General features: G+C 43.0%; 1 protein-coding gene across 2 annotated transcripts in view; it reads right to left on the reverse strand.

The window, feature by feature from the left end:
* The window catches only part of gbf1 (golgi brefeldin A resistant guanine nucleotide exchange factor 1), a 163,254-nt gene that overhangs the window by 65,154 nt on the left and 79,344 nt on the right, over positions 1 to 18,756 (reverse strand). For both annotated transcript variants that reach the window (XM_073481258.1, XM_073481257.1), the window contains exon 4: positions 18,536 to 18,667. In XM_073481258.1, coding sequence (XP_073337359.1) covers positions 18,536 to 18,667 — 132 coding nt within the window. The remainder of the gene's footprint in view (positions 1 to 18,535; positions 18,668 to 18,756) is intronic.

Consider the following 18,756-nt stretch of genomic DNA (forward strand, 5'->3'; position numbering starts at 1 on the left):
TCTTTGTCCCAAATGATCGCATTTTTCACTGCCTGAACATATCCCAAAACTCACCAAACTTGGAATATACATCACACCTGGCGAAAATTTTTATAATCTGTTGTTGTTGTGAATTTCCACCATTAGGTGGCGCTATAATCAAGGAAAGTGCGTTTTGGCTCCCATATACTTTGTCGCACATTCAAAAACCTTATATCCACGCATTCAGTGAATTGTGCTGAATCTCCTCATATAGGCCCATTTCCGCCTACCATTTTTTTCACAAATTCGCGAAATGTCGCAAACCTACTTTTTCGAACTCCTCCCAGGCAATTTCACCAATTTGCACGAAACTTTGCACACAGCATCTGTGGACACTTCTGACAAAAAGTTATTAAAAGAATTTTGATATTCCAAAGAATACTCAAGTTATTAAATAACAACTTCCTGTAGATTTGGGTCAAAACAGGAAGTGTTGCATATCTCCAGATTGGTGTGTCCGAATGACATGAAACTCAGGATACTACTTCCCCATGAGCCCCTAAGGCTCTGTGCAAATTTTTTGGCAATGACCACTAGGTGGCACTCTTTAAATTTAAATATTTTATATCTCCACATCGGTTGCTCGGATTAACACGAAACTTGGTAGAATTATTGTCAATGCCCTCCTGAGGATATCCATCGAAGGTTTTACCGATCCGACACTAGGTGGCGGTCTGGTGGCAGTCTAATTTAATATTTGGCACTGTGCCCACACCATAATGCGCGCACAATAACGGGGCAATGGGTCCGGGTAAGGAGCACGCCACGACAGCAGCATGCCCCGACCCGCGTGGACTGTGAGGGCCCGTTCATCGCTGCTTGCAGCTTTAATTGTCAATGCCCTCCTGAGGATATCCATCGAAGGTTTTACCGATCCGACACTAGGTGGCGGTCTGGTGGCAGTCTAATTTAATATTTGGCACTGTGCCCACACCATAACACTTATGGATATGAAATTGATAGGGGTGGTATAGACTGGCCCCTGTAACTCACACACCAAAAATGACCAGCTGGTGGCGCTATTATCAAGACAAAAATGTTTTTGGCAAATAACTCCCACATAATATGTTGCACACTTTTAAACCTTATATCTACGTGTTCCCTGAATTCAGCTGAATTGTGTGATGTAGGCCACGCCCACGTTCGCGCTAAATTTCCATTCGCAAATTCGCGAAATGTTGCAAACCTACTTTTTCGAACTCCTCCCAGGCAATTTCACCAATTTGCACAAAACTTTGCACACAGCATCTGTGGACACTCCTGACAAAAAGTTATTAAAAGAATTGTGATAGTCCAAAGAACGGCCAAAATATAGAACAACAATTTCCTGCACATTGTGGTCAAACACACAGTCTTGCATGTCTTGACAAAATACACTCCCATTACCATAAAACTTTTGCTAATTGTGTTCCATGGCCCCTTGACGGTTTGTGCAAAATTCGGTGCAAATCGGCCAATAAGTGGCGTTTTTATTGCTAAATGATGAAAGAACAGCTTGACTGCCTTCACTTTTGATTCCTCAATGGAAGTTGTTGCAGGAACAAGCCCCGACAGCAGCATGCCCCAACGCGTGTGGACTGCGAGGGCCCATTCATCACTGCTTGCAGTTTTAATTTTAAATTGTTTCTTATGAGAGGCAAGCGTCTGCGGCAGTATGCAGCAACCTAGAGAAAGAGTTCTGCGCTTAGCATCTTTTTTTTCGATTCACTCTGCCTTACATATGCGGCTGTTCCAAGTTGTTTCAAATTGAAAAACTCTCAACTTTTTAGAGAGGCACTGGTGGCGTCATCACTACTTTTTTTCAGGCAGCCAATCATTTATTAGATCAGTCGGACTCGTCACCCGTTGCCCTGGTAATCCAAAAAATGGAGGGGAAGCATGTTCTGGTTGTGTCAATCCTGAACTTCATCGGACGGAAACAGAGACAGAGAAGTCCATTTGTGGGAGCAGATTGTCTGTACACTGAATGTTGATGGTGAGTGTTGTGCTTTAATCACCCTATGTGTTGTGAGCTTGTCATTAGCTGTCATCAGCCCTCTGTTATTGCCATAGTATTAGCAGCTGTCAATCAAAACCAACATATGCGTTTTTTCTGTCAGTGCACAAGTGCTTCATCTCAGCACTCCTGAGCACACAGCCAGCGCTTTTCTGCCCCCAAATGTGCTGTGCCCTTTAAGGAAGGTGGCATTGTGGGTAGTCTAACAAACTTCTTGTGGTGAGCGAGTCTTTCCTGGTGTGTGAAAGAGGTACCAGCACTATGCTGCAGTCATAGAAAAGCGTCCCATGCTTTCAGGGATAGTTAAGTTACTTTAGTCAGCCATAACATGGATAGATAAGGATAATAGTTACTGAAAGGGCATGCATTGTGTTCACTGTAACAGAAGAGAAATAAAATGTCCCTGTTCATACAGCCTCATCCTGCACTCTTCACAGCAGAGATGTGTGAAACGCCACCTACCCGAGATAAATGCTACTTGCAGAAACACTGAGTTATAACCATATCAATGGTGGTCTTTCCTCTGTTTCTTGAATATTTATTGAGGCTAACATTACTATTTTTCAATTCAATTTTCAATTCAAAGGGGGCTTTATTGGCATGAAAGTTTTAACAACAATGTTGCCAAAGCATCTGTCCAAACACTCCACTCCAAAAACAAATAACAACATGAACACCAACACAACACCAAGATTGATTTATATTAATTATATATACAGTATATACAGTGTGTGTGTATGTGTGCCTGCGTGTGTGTATGTGTGCCTGCGTGTGTGTGTGTGTGTGTGTGGTGTGTGTGTGTGTGTGTGTGTGTGTGTGTGTGTGTGTGTGTGTCGGTCATTCACTGTCCCTCAGGTTGTGGCATGCTGACACATATTGGGCAGCAAGATATGCCCTGTCTCCTTCTCCCAGGAGTATTTTAAATTTTCAGAGGTCGTTCAGCTCTTTGAACTCTGAGATTACAGAGTTGAACTTGTTAAAATAAATGTTCCTCGTTTCGTTGAATGTTGTACATCGTAGGAGAAAGTGCACCTCTGTCTCAACTTCACCTGTCGAGCAGTGACCACATGTTCTGTTTTCTTTTGGTTCCCATGCCGTGTCTTCCTGTTTGCCATGCCGTGTCTTCCTGTTTGAATTGTCAGTTTGTGGTCACTGAGCCTATACTCAGTGAGGATCTGTTTCTGCTTTCTATCTCTGACAGTAGAGAGATACTCTGCTAATTGATCATCTCCTTTTAGGGCTAGATAACATACTAATCTACTTTGGCTTTCAGTTTCTTCTTTCCAATGTTCCAGATAGGCTTCTTTACATTGTGTTATACACTGAACAAAATTATAAACGCAACACTTTTGTTTTTGCTCCCATTTTTCATGAGCTGAACTCCCACAAATATTGTTCACAAATCTGTCTAAATCTGTGTTAGTGAGCACTTCTCCGTTGCCGAGATAATCCATCCCACCTCACAGGTGCGGCATATCAAGATGCTGATTAGACAACATGAATATTGCACAGGTGTGCCTTAGGCTGGCCACAATAAAAGGCCACTCTAAAATGTTCAGTTTTATCACACAGCACAATGCCACAGATGTCGCAAGTTTTGAGGGAGCGTTCAATTGGCATGCTGACTGCAGGAATGTCCACCAGAGCTGTTGCCCGTGAATTGAATGTTCATTTCTCTACCATAAGCCATCTCCAAAGGCGTTTCAGACAATTTGGCAGTACATCCAACTGGCCTCACAACCGCAGACCACGTGTAACCACACCAGCCCAGGACCTCCACATCCAGCATGTTCACCGCCAAGATCGTCTGAGACCAGCCACCCGGACAGCTGCTGCAACAATCGGTTTGCATAACCAAAGAATTTCTGCACAAACTGTCAGAAACCGTCTCAGGGAAGCTCATCTGCATGCTCGTCCTCATCGGGATCTCGACCTGACTGCAGTTCGTCGTCGTAACCGACTTGAGTGGGCAAATGCTCACATTCGATGGCGTCTGGCACGTTGGAGAGGTGTTCTCTTCACGGATGAATCCCGGTTTTCACTGTTCAGGGCAGATGGCAGACAGCGTGTGTGGCGTCGTGTGGGTGAGCGGTTTGCTGATGTCAACGTTGTGGATCGAGTGGCCCATGGTGGCGGTGGGGTTATGCTATGGGCAGGCGTATGTTATGGACAACGAACACAGGTGCATTTTATTGATGGCATTGTGAATGCACAGAGATACCGTGATGAGATCCTGAGGCCCATTGTTGTGCCATTCATCCACGACCATCACCTCATGTTGCAGCATGATAATGCATGGCCTCATGTTGCAAGGATCTGTACACAATTCCTGGAAGCTGAAAACATCCCAGTTCTTGCATGGCCAGCATACTCACCGGACATGTCACCCATTGAGCATGTTTGGGATACTCTGGATCGGCGTATACGACAGCGTGTTCCAGTTCCTGCCAATATCCAGCAACTTCGCACAACCATTGAAGAGGAGTGGACCAACATTCCACAGGCCATAATCAACAACCTGATCAACTCTATGCGAAGGAGATGTGTTGCACTGCGTGAGGCAAATGGTGGTCACATCAGATACTGACTGGTTTTCTGACCCCCCCCAGACCCCCCCAATAAAGCAAAACTGCACATTTCAGAGTGGCCTTTTATTGTGGCCAGCCTAAGGCACACCTGTGCAATATTCATGCTGTCTAATCAGCATCTTGATATGCCACACCTGTGAGGTACCAGGGGGAGGGACTGTGGCAGTAGGCTGGGCTACAGCTGCAGCATAGCTCCGCTGCTGTGGGTGGGGAGGTGGACCAGGGCCAGGTGCTGTTGCATAGTTCTACTGCTGTGGGTGGGGAGGCGGACCAGGGGCAGGTGCTGTTGCATAGTTCTGCTGCTGTGGGTGGGGAGGCGGACTAGGGGCAGGTGCTGTTGCATAGTTCTGCTGCTGTGGGTGGGGAGGCGGACCAGGGGCAGGTGCTGTTGCATAGTTCTGCTGCTGTGGGTGGGGAGGCGGACCAGGGGCAGGTCCTGCTGCATAGCTCCGCTGCTGTGGGTGGGGAGGGTCAAGTGCTGCTGCATAGTTCTGCTGCCGATGCTGTAAAGGGGGATGGTGGGCAGGGACTGAGGAGGGGGAAAGTAGCCTCCTCTGGTTGTGTTTCACAGTGGTGAGGTGGTGGGCGTGTAGGGAGTGGGAGGTCCAGGCTGAGCTGTTGTGTCTCCTCACAGCAGGGGGGATGATCCTGGGGTGGTGATGGAGAGGAGGTGGTCTTGGATGGTCTCTGAAGCTTCTAGTAGAAGAGAGGGTGGAAGGACTGCGTCCTAGGGCTGTGTCTTTAAGGGTCTTTGCAAAGATCTTCATGTCCATCATGGAGGTCCCAGGTGCCAATGGTTGGGTGGAGGGCCAGGTGGATGTTGGGTAAGGTGGCACATCCTCTTCATTTGTTCGTGTGTGGATCACCAGGCATTGAGGGCTCCTGAGGGTCTCCTATTTTAACAGCTTCATTGCCTGGCCTGTGGTGCTGCAGCTTTTCGACAGCACTTTTTTACCAGGAAAAAGCTTGTTTGTGTCCAGGAATTTCCCATTTGAGTCAGCCAGCAGGACCACTTGTGGAGCTTGTTCTTCTGGCTGAGTGGAGGGAAGCAGGGATGGACAGAGCTGGCTGTTTGCAGCTGGCTGTGTGGGTGTATCAGGAGTTGCCAGGGTGTTGTTGGGCTTGGTGCAGAGCAGTGTTAATTTCGTTGACAAAGACTATGACGAAAAATATTCGTCAACGAACCTTTTTCACGGACGAAAACTAAATAAAAACTAAATAAAAAGTCAGATATAATGACGAAGACTATGACGAAATATAACTGACACTTTAGTCAACGAATAAAAAGGAGACGAAAATGTTAGGGCGGGACGAATGGAGAAGAGATCCAATCAGAACTACTCTTTTTGTGGGACAAGTTGGGAAGAAATCCAATCAGAGCGAATCTTTTGAGGGTAGGTTGATCTATGCAGAAGCAGCAGAGCCATTTTAAAAAGCCGCGGCAAATGCAGGCGCAACAGCTAAACAAACGCAGCTATATAAGCAGTTATACAGGAGGAGAACATAGACGAGTTTGCACAACTTCACACAGTTTCGAGGACGACAGCTTTGGCTGATTTCAGTTGACTTCGCTCGTTAGCAACACGCTAACGTTTTGCAGTGCACCCGGTCCGAGGGCAACGGCATGTCTCACGAACAACAGAAATGTCAGAGCTAGGTCTAGGACGAAAACAAAGAATTGACATCTGGTCACACTTCACATATGACAACAAGGACAACAAGACCGTCTGTAAACCGTGTGGAGCAAAAATCACTGGGAAAAACACCACCAACTTGAAGCGACATTTACAGACGACTCATCCAGAAATACATGCGAAGGTAAGCATACACGCTAAGGTTATTTTATCAGATAAACCACTGTGTTTCCGCTAAACTTGGAATAAAATAGAAGCTAAAGGAAACCACCTCTGAACTGTATTGATTAGACGATTGTCTCGCTGAATTAATGTGAGTATAAATATTCAATGTCCTCAAATTGAATCAAATCATTTGATTCAAATGTGTACTATTATAGTAGATGTTGTGATGTTGTTTATGACTGGACAAAGGGTGTGTGTGTGTGTGAGTGTGCGTGCGTGCGTGCGTGCGTGCGAGCGAGCGAGCGAGCGAGTGAGTGAGAGAGAGAGAGGGAGAGATCTGAGGAGATTGGGCAAGAAAGAAAAAAATAACAACTTGATTCCCCCTTCATTCACCCTCACAGATACAGAAGACGTCTGATGACAAAGATGACCATGGGCCAAGTGGAAATAAAGCTAGTGCTGCTAGTGCAACCCAGCAGTAGGCCATCTCTACAGCTCTCCTAAGTTCTTCAAAGTACAAAACTGAATCGAAGGAACAACAGACCAAGGAGCAGGCCATAGCTAGATGGATTGGACGCACAGGTTTACCACTATTGAAGACGAGGACTTTGTGCTAATGATGTAGATAGTAGATAGGAGACTAACAGTTCCAAAGAAAACTAAAATGAGCAATTTGATTGAAACACAGTATGAACATGAAAGACAAAAATTCAAAGAGAGACTGGCTGCTGCCCGGAGAGTATCCATTGGCCTTGACTTGTGGACAAAAAAAGGACTGACAGCCTCATTCCTTGCTATAAGCACAAGCTACTTTTGTGTTGAACAAAGTAAACCTTAACACATATTGTTGGCCCTTGAACAAGTAGCTCACCCACACACTGCACAGTCTATTAAGGCATGTGTGGACAAATGTATGCAAGAGTAGGCCATACCAAAGGAGAAGATCCTGACAGTAATAACGGACAATGGGAGTAACATGGTGGCAGCCTTAAAAAAACACCACAGCAGAAGAAACCAGCTCTGAGGACAACTCCCCTGGGTCCACGATGGAAAGTGACTCTGAAATTGATGACCAGTGGTGAGCCATGTTTAGTTTATTCTTTTACATGACAGTCAATTATCACATGAAAGATTTTCCCCCTGCCACACACTACATATATACAGTATATACAGACACACACCAGCCACTTTATTAGGTTTAGACTTATTTGGTTGTCTTTTCTTCTTGTTATTAGGTACCATCATGTCGACATGGAAATGGACCGGACACCGTGTGTGGTGCATACCATACAACTTGTGGTCCACATGTTGCAGAAAGAGACGACTGTCAAAAGAGTCCTTGATAAAGCAAGGTCTGTGATGAAGCTCTTTCACAAGTCCTCAGTTGCAACACAGAGGTTATTGGACAAGTGTGGTGTTATTGTTGTAAATGACTGCCCCACACGCTGGCACATTCAACATGGTCACATGACTTATCACAGTCAAAGATGCAGTCTGTCAAATCACAAATGACATGGAATGGGACAGTTTGCTTACTAGTGAGTGGCAAAAGCTTTCATCATTGCATGACCTACTGCTGCCTTTTGCGGAACACACTAAAACCCTTCAGAGTGACACCACATCTATGTCCCTAGTGGTTCCTACCCTCTTTGATCTGCTGAGCCACCTAACTGACTTTGCAGAGAACACTCGGTACAGAGACCTCGCCACTCTTGCAGAGAAAATGAGATCAAATCTGACCCAGCGTTTTGCTTGCCTCTTGGATTCAACCGATGAAAAGTTCTCCCCACTTGCAGCAGCTGCCTGCTTTGTCAACCCAACTGTCTGTGAAATCCTTGTTAATGTTGATGTGGCTGATGGAAATATCCAGGAACTGCTGAAACAGGCAGAAGACTATGTGGTCAAATGCACTTTCCCACACACAAAACAGGAGGACCAGTCTGAAGATGATGCAGAAGAAGAGGTTATTGAGGAACCAGAAGCAGCGCCATTCTCAAAGCAGCCTGTGTTTAGGTTTCTCTCAAAATGCCGCACCACAAGGCCTAAACAGAAAACCTCCACAACCAGCATCAGGCAGCAGGTCATCAAGTACAAGGAATAACTTTCACATCCCATCACTGAGGACACAGGAACAGACTTCTGGCTGGAAAAGAGTGACAGTTTTTATCACAGTTTAAAACCTTTTGCGTTAGACTTGTTGGCTATGCCAGCTTCTCAAGCTTTTGCAGAGAGGGTATTCAGCATCACAGGTGACCTCACAAGAGGACGGTGCAACAGAGGAAGGGTCACATTTAAGCGAAGTGCTTTCCTTAAAATGAACAGAAACAAATAGAACCGTTGTATTCACTGCTATTTACAGCATTTCCCGTAGTAGTATATGCACAACTTGAAAGTTACTGATCTGGTATTTGTTTTGTTTTTTGTTTAATATGAGAGCAGAGAGATTTTTTTGTTCCATGCAATAATGGCATTAGAGCTTAGCATGTAATTCACTTGTCTTGAGTTAAGCTCATTGATACTTCTTTTAATTATTAACAGAAGAATATTTCATTTTAGTGTGCAATGACATTACAACCAATGCATATTTTCTTTTACATATGTTTTGTTTTTCTTTTCAAATCTCTTTGATTTTGCACACAATGCACAGAGTAACAGATGATGAAGAAGAAGATGATGCTTACAGAGTTGTGTGCTTTTTAGTTTAATGAGATATTTACCTGTATTTTCAATGCTGAGAGAGCAGGTTTTTTTTTTTCCTTGAACATTAAGGAGTATTTCTTTGGTAGTGTGTGTAATGGCATTACAGCCAATACATCTTTTATTCTACATTTGAGAATTGCACTAATCTGTTCTGTTCAAATCTTGTTGATTTTGCACAGAGTAGCAAGGCATTGTAAGGCATTGTAGCCTAGCAGTTATTTAACTTCTCTTGAGGTACGTGAACATTAACAGTAGTGAATTTTCTGTATTTAGATACCTTGTGCAATGGCATTACAACCAATAGTTTTATTATTATTTTTGAGAATTGCACTTTATTTTTCTTAATGTTTTTGATTTTGCACAGACAGTAGAAGACAGTAAATTCAGAATTAGGTGGTTATCTATTTCAATAATATTGTACTTCATCTCGAAAGAATGTCATATGCATTGCATATCATTCAGGGAGAATGCATATCTTTTTCAGGGAGCATGTATATTTTTCAGGGAGAGCAGGCCTGATGCTTATTTTATGTGAGATTATCTTTCGTGAAAAAGCCACGTCATGTTTTTGACATTAAGAATAAAATAAAATACATGTTTTGTATTACAACCGTTAAATCTGTGTCTGTATTGCATATTCAAACCTTAATACCATTCCATAACAGACTGATGGATACTTCCAATGACCGGAAATTCTGGAGAAACATTTAGTCGACTAAGTCCACTGTAGATTTAGTCAACTAAAATCTGCTAATATTTGGTCTACTAAAACTAGACTAAGACTAAAAGACTTAAGACTAGACTAAGACTAAAACTCTTATGATATTTAGTCAACTAAAACTAGACTAAGACTAAAAGATTTCAGATGACTAAAATATGACTAAAACTAAATGGTGTGTTATTCAAAAGACTAAGACTAAGACTAAATCAGAATTTGCTGTCAAAATTAACACTGGTGCAGAGCAGAGACGGTGGGACAGAGTCAAGGCAGGGGTTTGGGACACTGGCAGGGAGAGTCTGTGTCTCTGTAGTCGTCATTGTGGGGACTGCTGAGAGTTGGTCTGTCAGGTGTTGGACTTTCCTGCTTAAGCTCCTTTCTCTATTCTCAGCATCCTCCTTCACTTTGGCTAACTGAGCACGGAGCACACTGTTCTCCTGCTTTAGTGCCTCTACACTTCCTCTGAGGTCAGATGCCAAGGCTTGGCTGTCTCTCTTGAGCTGCTGGAGCTCCTCATGAAGCTGCTGCACAGTGTTGTCTTGGCTCTTGTCAGACAATCTGGCCTGGGTCAGCTCTTTGAATTCAGCAAAGTCCAGCTCCAGCAGGGCCATACTCTCCTTTAGCTGGTTGGTGGAGATGGCAGGTGTGGGAGGGGCAGAGATGGACAAGGTGGTGGGGTTCTCTGTTGGGCTCTCATTATCTTCACTGTCAGAGGGGACATTAATCCTCTTGGTGTCCACCTCAGCTTTTAACAAGGAGAATGTCTCTTCAAAGGACTCCAGGTTGGCTTCATTCCCCTGGATCATGACCTTTCCTCTTGTGTAGTATGTGATGGTGAGAAGAGGGTCATCCTTGTCAAGGTGTTCATCTTTACAGATCTTTAATCTGCATCCTGAGCCGATGCCCTCACTGGATATGAATGCATAATTGTTGCACAGAGTATCTTTCCAGATAGAGATGGAATCAGTGAAGAATATGAGGTTGTTCTTCTTCCTTCCTTCTTTGTGTTGGGCGTAGTCAGTGAAGAGGACCTCTGGATTTTCACGTAGTGTCTTCTCCTTGTGTTTCTCTCTAGCTGCTGCACTCTTACATTTAGCAGGGTATTCAACCTCTCTACTCTCTGCTCTGTTAGCTGCCTTCTGACCAGTTTCCATGGCGACCACTTGTTTACTCCACAGGGGCTAGGCTAACTGTTTACTTTGTTAGCTTTTCTAGCCTTTAAACAGTTTTTTTTTGTTTGTTCTTTTTTCTTCGTCTTGTCTTCATAGAATACCTCTTCTGTTATCGCCTTTAGTACAGTTTCTCCTCTTCTTTAGAGTCCTTTCTGAAGAATATTTGAAGGTTCTTTTGCAAAATGTCCCACTTTTTAGGTCTAAGTTTGAGATATATTCAGGAGCTCATTTTTGATGCAGCTTCTTCTCATGATATCTATCTCTCTCTCTCTCTCTCTCTCTCTCTCTCTCTCTCTCTCATTACTTTACTTTAACAGAAACCGAGACCAATCCTGTCCTTGTAAAGAGTTTTGCATAAAATTAAGATGATTGCTACAAGACAATTAACTGAGACATGCAATAGGAGACGGGAAGAAATGCATGAATTTAACCTGCATGAAGCACAACCAGATAGCCAGGTCCTAGTGGTAACACAGTAGGTGTTTGCAGTGAGCTGTTTATTTGAAACTAGCACCAGTGAAATTTATTCGGGAACAGTTGAGCTGAATCAAAATTTTGTAATCAGAATTTTGGAACTGGTCCTAATTTGGAACCAGATCTCGAAGCCCAACACATTTTGTTTTGATTAATGCCTGGACTACACGAATACGATATATTCCTAAACGCACATTTTTTTGTCCAATTGGGCCTCTCAACCACACGAACCCGGCGATTTCACCCACATAAACGGAGATATTTTTAAACGGATAAAAAAGTGGAGAAATAAAAAAATATCCGATTGAGTGGATCCGTGTAGCGATGTTAAACGGAGCTGGTGTTGACGCGATGACGTCAAGCGCCTAGCAACAAGCCGTTCGCACGGTTGTCAACAACGATGGCCGAGATGTACCGGGCTATCTGTGTGTGCTTTGCACTTTTAGGTCTTATCTCAGCTCTACATATGAACGTGACGTTGTTGCATCAACTGCACTCCTCCGGTACGCAAAGGCGTCTGCTGCGCCCGGTCTTCGCCATAACTTCGAACTGCCGCCGTTTGACTGTTGCAGAGATATTTCTGTGGTGTGGACAGAGTTATTTTTTTAAACGGGGACGAAAATATCCGCATAAAAAAATATCCATATACGTGTAGTCCAGGTCTTAGACCTGGACTACACGTATATGGATATTTTTCTTAGACCTGGACTACACGTATATGGATATTTTTTTAAATATATATATATAATATAAAAAAATATCCATATACGTGTAGTCCAGGTCTAAGACCTGGACTACACGTATACGGATATTTTCGTCCCCGTTTAAAAAAAAAACTGTCCACACCACAGAAATATCTCCGTCCATACGAAGAGGCAAAACTGAAAACGATCGCCTCTGAAGCCTGCAATGCCATGCCCGGCCGATAGGTGGCGATTAGCAAAATGTAAAATACCACAGAAGAAGAACGTTATGAGCATGCGCAGTCAAATGGTCCCGAAGAAACAGTCAAACGGCGGCAGTTCGAAGTTATGGCGAAGACCGGGCGCAGCAGACGCCTTTGCGTACCGGAGGAGTGCAGTTGATGCAACAACGTCACGTTCATATGTAGAGCTGAGATAAGACCTAAAAGTGCAAAGCACACACAGATAGCCCGGTACATCTCGGCCATCGTTGTTGACAACCGTGCGAACGGCTTGTTGCTAGGCGCTTGACGTCATCGCGTCAACACCAGCTCCGTTTAACATCGCTACACGGATCCACTCAATCGGATATTTTTTTATTTCTCCACTTTTTTATCCGTTTAAAAATATCTCCGTTTATGTGGGTGAAATCGCCGGGTTCGTGTGGTTGAGAGGCCCAATTGGACAAAAAAATGTGCGTTTAGGAATATATCGTATTCGTGTAGTCCAGGCATTAATCAATCAATCAATCAATCTTTATTTTTGTATAGCGCCAATTCACAACAAAAGTCATCTCATGACACTTTCCAGATTGAGCAGGTCTAGACCATACTCCTTGATTAATTTATTTACAGTGACCCAACATTTCCCCCATGAGCAAGCACTTGATGACAGTGGTGAGAAAAAAATGCCTTTTAGAAGGCAGAAACCTCGGAGCCAAACTGGACTCAATGGTGGTTAAACATAGTGAAAGGAAAACTACAAACTACTTAAAAGAGCCAGAAATGTAAGGTCAATCCTGTAAGTAGCTTCTTCACAGTGTGCAATGTTCCTGTAAGCCTGGCTCTTATTTAGTTCAGCAGTGACTACAGCTGTTTTGACAGCAATGTAACATTGACTCAATCCCTGCTATTTAGACTAACATCTGGTGATGCATGCTCATTTCACACTTAACAAAACATCTGGCAGACACTGAGTCATATTTCTATGATGAGGCTAATGAGGACAGGCAGTCCTGACTGTACGCATTCAGCTTCTGCATCCATGATGAGAAGAGACCATTCCTGACATTCCTGGATTGACCTGACAATCAGCAACAGCAATGGCCAAAACATAGCTTACAAATGAAAAACTCTGTCAATATGATACTTAGGCTTTCTGAGCTGATTTCAACTTACTGCTGCAACAATATTGACAATATTAAATTTCCATGGCTACAACTTGGCCCACAGATCGGTGGCACTCTAGTATGTTATGCCCAGTGATACATGATAATATACTCCCCACCTAGTATCAACATGTAATCTGTAACTGGATAAAATACCTGGAAAATAGATGAAGATGACAAATTCAAATAGCTGAAGACATCAATATTCGGGATGGCACAATATAAGATTTTATTGCAGAGATGTGACATACCTTGCAAATGGTGCCCCCCACAAAAACAAGTTAATGTGGATATGTGTAAATAATACAGATTCCAAACTAAAAAAACGACAGGGAAATGAAGTTACCACCATTTAATTATCCTTTATTGATGCAGACAGTCAGAAGACCTTATGATTTATGAGTACTTACCTAAGATTCTTGTTTCAATACAAATACAAATATTTCTTTCCTAACAAAATGTAAGATAAAAGTGATTTTGGTATGTTTTAGTGCAATTTTTGTTTTTATTTGAAAGTTTTTAGAATATTTTGATGATTACTGATAATGTTGTAAATCACAATAATGTTGGACAGGAAAATCGTGAGCGGAGGTAAGGAAAAAGTTAGCAGTAAGTTGTCAATCAGGCAATAAATGTTTAGAATAGGTTAAGTGAGTCAATCAATAAATGCCGCTGCTTCTCAAGACCAACACAATAATTATTTCCAATAACCAATGTATTGGCATTAGTGTCCCATTCTCCATGTATTTACACTACTCAAAATTAGTTAGGATATTGGGATATTTTAGTGTTTCACTTGATTGTTTATATCTGAATTTTTATTTTGTAGTGTTCAACTCTGGACACATACCGCACACTTAGCACAAAATCAAAAACAGGTATTCCCACCACGTGCATCATTGACAGCCTGACATCTTTGCCTTGTACTCCTCACTAGAAGTCTAATATTGTTTTGAGATATGGCGATCTGCAACGACAGCAACTCTGACTTCCTTGAGGTTACATGGTGGAGGGTCATGGGCATAGATGCAATATTTCAGCTGGTCCCAGAAATGCTCTATGGGGAAAAGAAGTATGTTGCTGCTCAGTGCACTAACATTACGTCTCCATGTCCCGTTTATCATTTTATTATTAAAAAAGCTCAGTTAGGAGAACCCAGGACACTCGGTTAAATTTGTGGCAGCAGTGTTTCTTTTTTCCTGCGGGCCGCCGTTTCTCTCAGTCATGCCGTTGTTACACACAGTTTTCTTAGCTTAGCTTCCTTGGCTAGTCGGCCGACATTGTTTTATGCAAATGAGGCTGAACAAAGCTAAGTCATGGACATGTGGTGCAGAGACGAGGCCACTTTTAAACCTGGCAGAGGGATGTATGTCTGTGGTAACAGGAGATAGTTTCCTCTGCAGGGTGAGACAGTTGGAGATTCATGTCAGAGCAATGGTGGGAAACAGCGGTGAGCTAATACGCAACTGCTGCCTTAGGACAACACTGAGGGGACACGCTGCCTCAAACTCGTAAACAACGATGTCATAGTCCATCACAATGTTTCACTGTAGACATCGTCGTATGCCAATTCGGCAGACATTGACCAACCCTACCCCAAACAAACACTTTTGCTCAATAACAGCTTCCACTATATTCGTGTGAGTTTTGAGTTTGACCTCTCATTCGAGTTATAACCCCACAACTGAGCTGAAGTGGAATTCAGATACACATGACTCAATAAGTAAAACCATTGAAGCAACAAATATATTGCTGGGCAAACTATGCACTCATATAACGATATCCCTAGCTAATTTAGTTAGTGTGTGTGCGTGCACGTGTGCATGTCCATTGATCCTCTTGTTACAATGTAATAGTCTGCTGGTAAACCTTGGGCCGTGGCATTCATGTGGATGTCGCTTGGCATAAACACTCACAGCTGCAGGTCAAGTACACCCCTCTTTACAATGGCACTCCCGGATGGCAGTGCCCCCCCAGCAGGACATTGTGCCCTGCCACTCCACAAGACTGCTCAGGTACAGCCCAAGGAACCTCAAGGTGTCATCCTTACCTCCAAATCCCCCAAATCCTAATCAGATTGAACATCTGGAACAAGTCTGATCCACAGAGGCCCCACCTCGCAACAAACAGAACCCAAAGGATCCACCGCCAACACCCTGGTGCCGGACACCACAGGCAGACCTGCCAACCTTGAAGAAATTTTATGAGTACAAACACCCCCCTTTTCAATTTTACCTTTTTTAATGCTGTTTGCATTGGCTGAGAACTATAGGGATGCAGGCGATTAGCAGTGACAGCAAGCAGGCAAAGAGGGATCGGTTATCCGGCCACCCTGGCTTGCTTGAACGTGCGAAGCATTTGGCTCGGAGGGGCAGGTGGGCGAGGGTGTTAAAATGTAGCGCTCTGATTGGCCAAAAGCTTTTCACTCCACTTACACGCAGATTGTTGTGGCTCAGCGGCAGAATCAACTTCATAGATTGAACTTGCATAGAAACTGAAACCGGCGAACTGCGAGATGCAACAAAATGCGTACCTGGAGAGCAGCAATTCGTACAAGCGTACTTAAGGGTCAAAATGCGTGCCAAGTACGAAAAATGTGTACATGTTGGCAGGTCTGCACAGGAAAGCCCCAGATCAAGCCATCAGGGACAGCCATTGTTATGAGGGGGTGCACCTGACCTGTAACGGTCTTTGGGTGAGTGGTGCGTGTCAAGTGGCATCCACATGAATAATGAAGGATTATCTCCAAATTCTTCCGGAAAACCTAAAATCATCAGCAGAAGATTGGGTCTTGGGTGCAGTTGGGTGTTCCAATAGGACAATGATCCCAAACACACATCTAAAGTGGTAAAGGAATGGCTGAATCAGGCTAGAATTGAGGTTTTGGAATGGTCTTCCCAAAGTCCTGACTTGAACCCCATAGAGAACATGTGGACTGTGCTGAAGAAACAAGTCTGTGTCAGGAAGCCAACAAATTTAGTTGAACTTCACCGATTCTGTCAAGAGGAGTGGTTAAAAATTCAGCCAGAGGATGACCAGAAACTCATGGATGGCTATCAAAAGCACCTAACTGAGGAGAAAATGGCTAAGAAACATTAGTGTTAGCGTAGAGCCTATGGAGCCAGAACAGTCAATTTTGGCACCAAAAATCTAATTTGACATTGAAAACAAAGCCTGAAGTAACAAAGGAAACATTGGCATTGAAACATTTGTATCTGAAAAAGTTGTATTGGCACTGAAACAAATATTCTGCACTGATCATTTTTGGGGGTTTTGATTTGTTTTTCAAAGACAATCTTCTTTCCCTTTTTTCAGTAACAGGATTTTTTACAATGTCAGTCAAACAAATACCTGGGAATCATACAGATACCTGGGTGTTGTGCTGGACAATAAACTGGAGTGGTCTAAAAACACGGAGGCTACAAACTACTTCCTGAGGAGGACGCTACAAAGGACGCTAACAGACTGAATAAACTCATCAAGAAGGCAGAGTCTGTTGTTGGCTCTAAGCTTGTCACCCTGGAGGAGGTGGTGGAGGACAAAATCATTCCTACCTAGTGCCATCAGACTCTATAATAACGCTCACTCCAAAACACACAAATAATGCTCTTTAAATTATTATTACCGTAAATACTGCACCTCATCCTCTTGCACCTTATGTTCTATTTACCTTTTCTCTTCGATACCTCAGTATTTTATTGTAGTTTATAACTACTTAAGCATTTTATTGCATATAGTATTTTATTGTTTTTTGTATATTGAATATAGTATTTTATTGTGTCTTATTGTTTCTATATTTGCCCTTGTATTCTGATTGTATTTTTACTTTAATATACCTGCTGCTATGATAACCTAATTTCCCCTCGGGGATTAATAAAGCTAGCTTGTAAATACAATCAAAATATCTATCTATCTATCTATCTATCTATCTATCTATCTATCTATCTATCTATCTATCATATACATCTGCATACTAATGACGATAACTCCTTGGACTGACTTTTGCAGTTACGGAACTAACACAGTTCTGACACAAGCACACAGCTTCCCCGATTTCACCTGAAACTTCCACACCGCAGGTATGTTAAGTCTGCTGTATGCTCGGTATGTATTCTAGGGTCAGAGCAGACCTGGGGTCCACATGAGTGACGGTTCCTCACTAGTATGCTGATATGCAAATCGCACTGTCCTTGCCCCTCCCCTCAGACACCTCCTCTGCATGCCAAAACAGTGACAGAAAATTGAAACTGAAAACCTGTGACACTGGAAAAATACTGACATTGAAAACAATCCAGTTAGTACAAAAAGACAGACATGAAGAAAAAATTCTGAAGATTCTCACTGAAAAACGCATCAAAATCCACCCCAAGAAAATATCTAAATATAATTAAAGAACTGTTAATATCTGTGTTTTATTTTTCTATGTAATTTGGACCTATTTCAATGCCAATGTTATTGTATCAGTTCAGGCTTTTTTGAACTTTTTCAGGCAAATTTTATTTTTAATGGCACAATTCACTGTCACTGTCCTGGCTCCATAAGAGCCCTGCAGGCATGGCAGTTCTAGTTAGAATTTATTAAGATAAAGTACAGCCATGAGATGAGGAATTACCTCTGTAATAGGAAGACAGGTTTTTCCCATCTTTTGATTTAGGTAAAGGTAGGACAGGCAGTGGAATTGTCTCTGTAATGAGGCCCCACGTTTGTGGACCTGAACCATTTAATTTTTTTCATGTTCTATTTTCACATGGAACCACCACTTCATGTGTTCAGCAAGTGTTCTCAAGCTTTTCACTGGTATTGTCGGAGACATATGCATGAGGATGATGGTCAAAACTGATACTGCCAGTTTTAGTATGCATCAAGTAATCCACCTATAAAAACAATGTGGGGCCATGTGCTTTTGAAAACATACGGTGGATGTTGGTGGACTAGCAAAACTACCACCTAAAGAGGAAAAAAAAGTCAGACATATTGAGAACGTCAAGATATCTTACCTATGAGGCCATAGGAAAGGAACTTGTTGACAGAGGTAAGAGCGAGGCCTGTGATTGGTCCAGTGGTGTCTTCAGAACGGACCACTTCCAGAAAGGGCCTAAGAAAAATGTTGGGTTCAACATCTGACAGCTCTGAAGGAGGAGACACACAGACACACACAATAGTCAGTCCTGTAAACACACACTGTGAGATCATGGAAATCTGACTGTGTTAATTCTTA

The sequence above is a fragment of the Pagrus major genome, chromosome 15, assembly GCF_040436345.1.
Source record: "Pagrus major chromosome 15, Pma_NU_1.0".
NCBI lineage: Eukaryota > Metazoa > Chordata > Actinopteri > Spariformes > Sparidae > Pagrus > Pagrus major.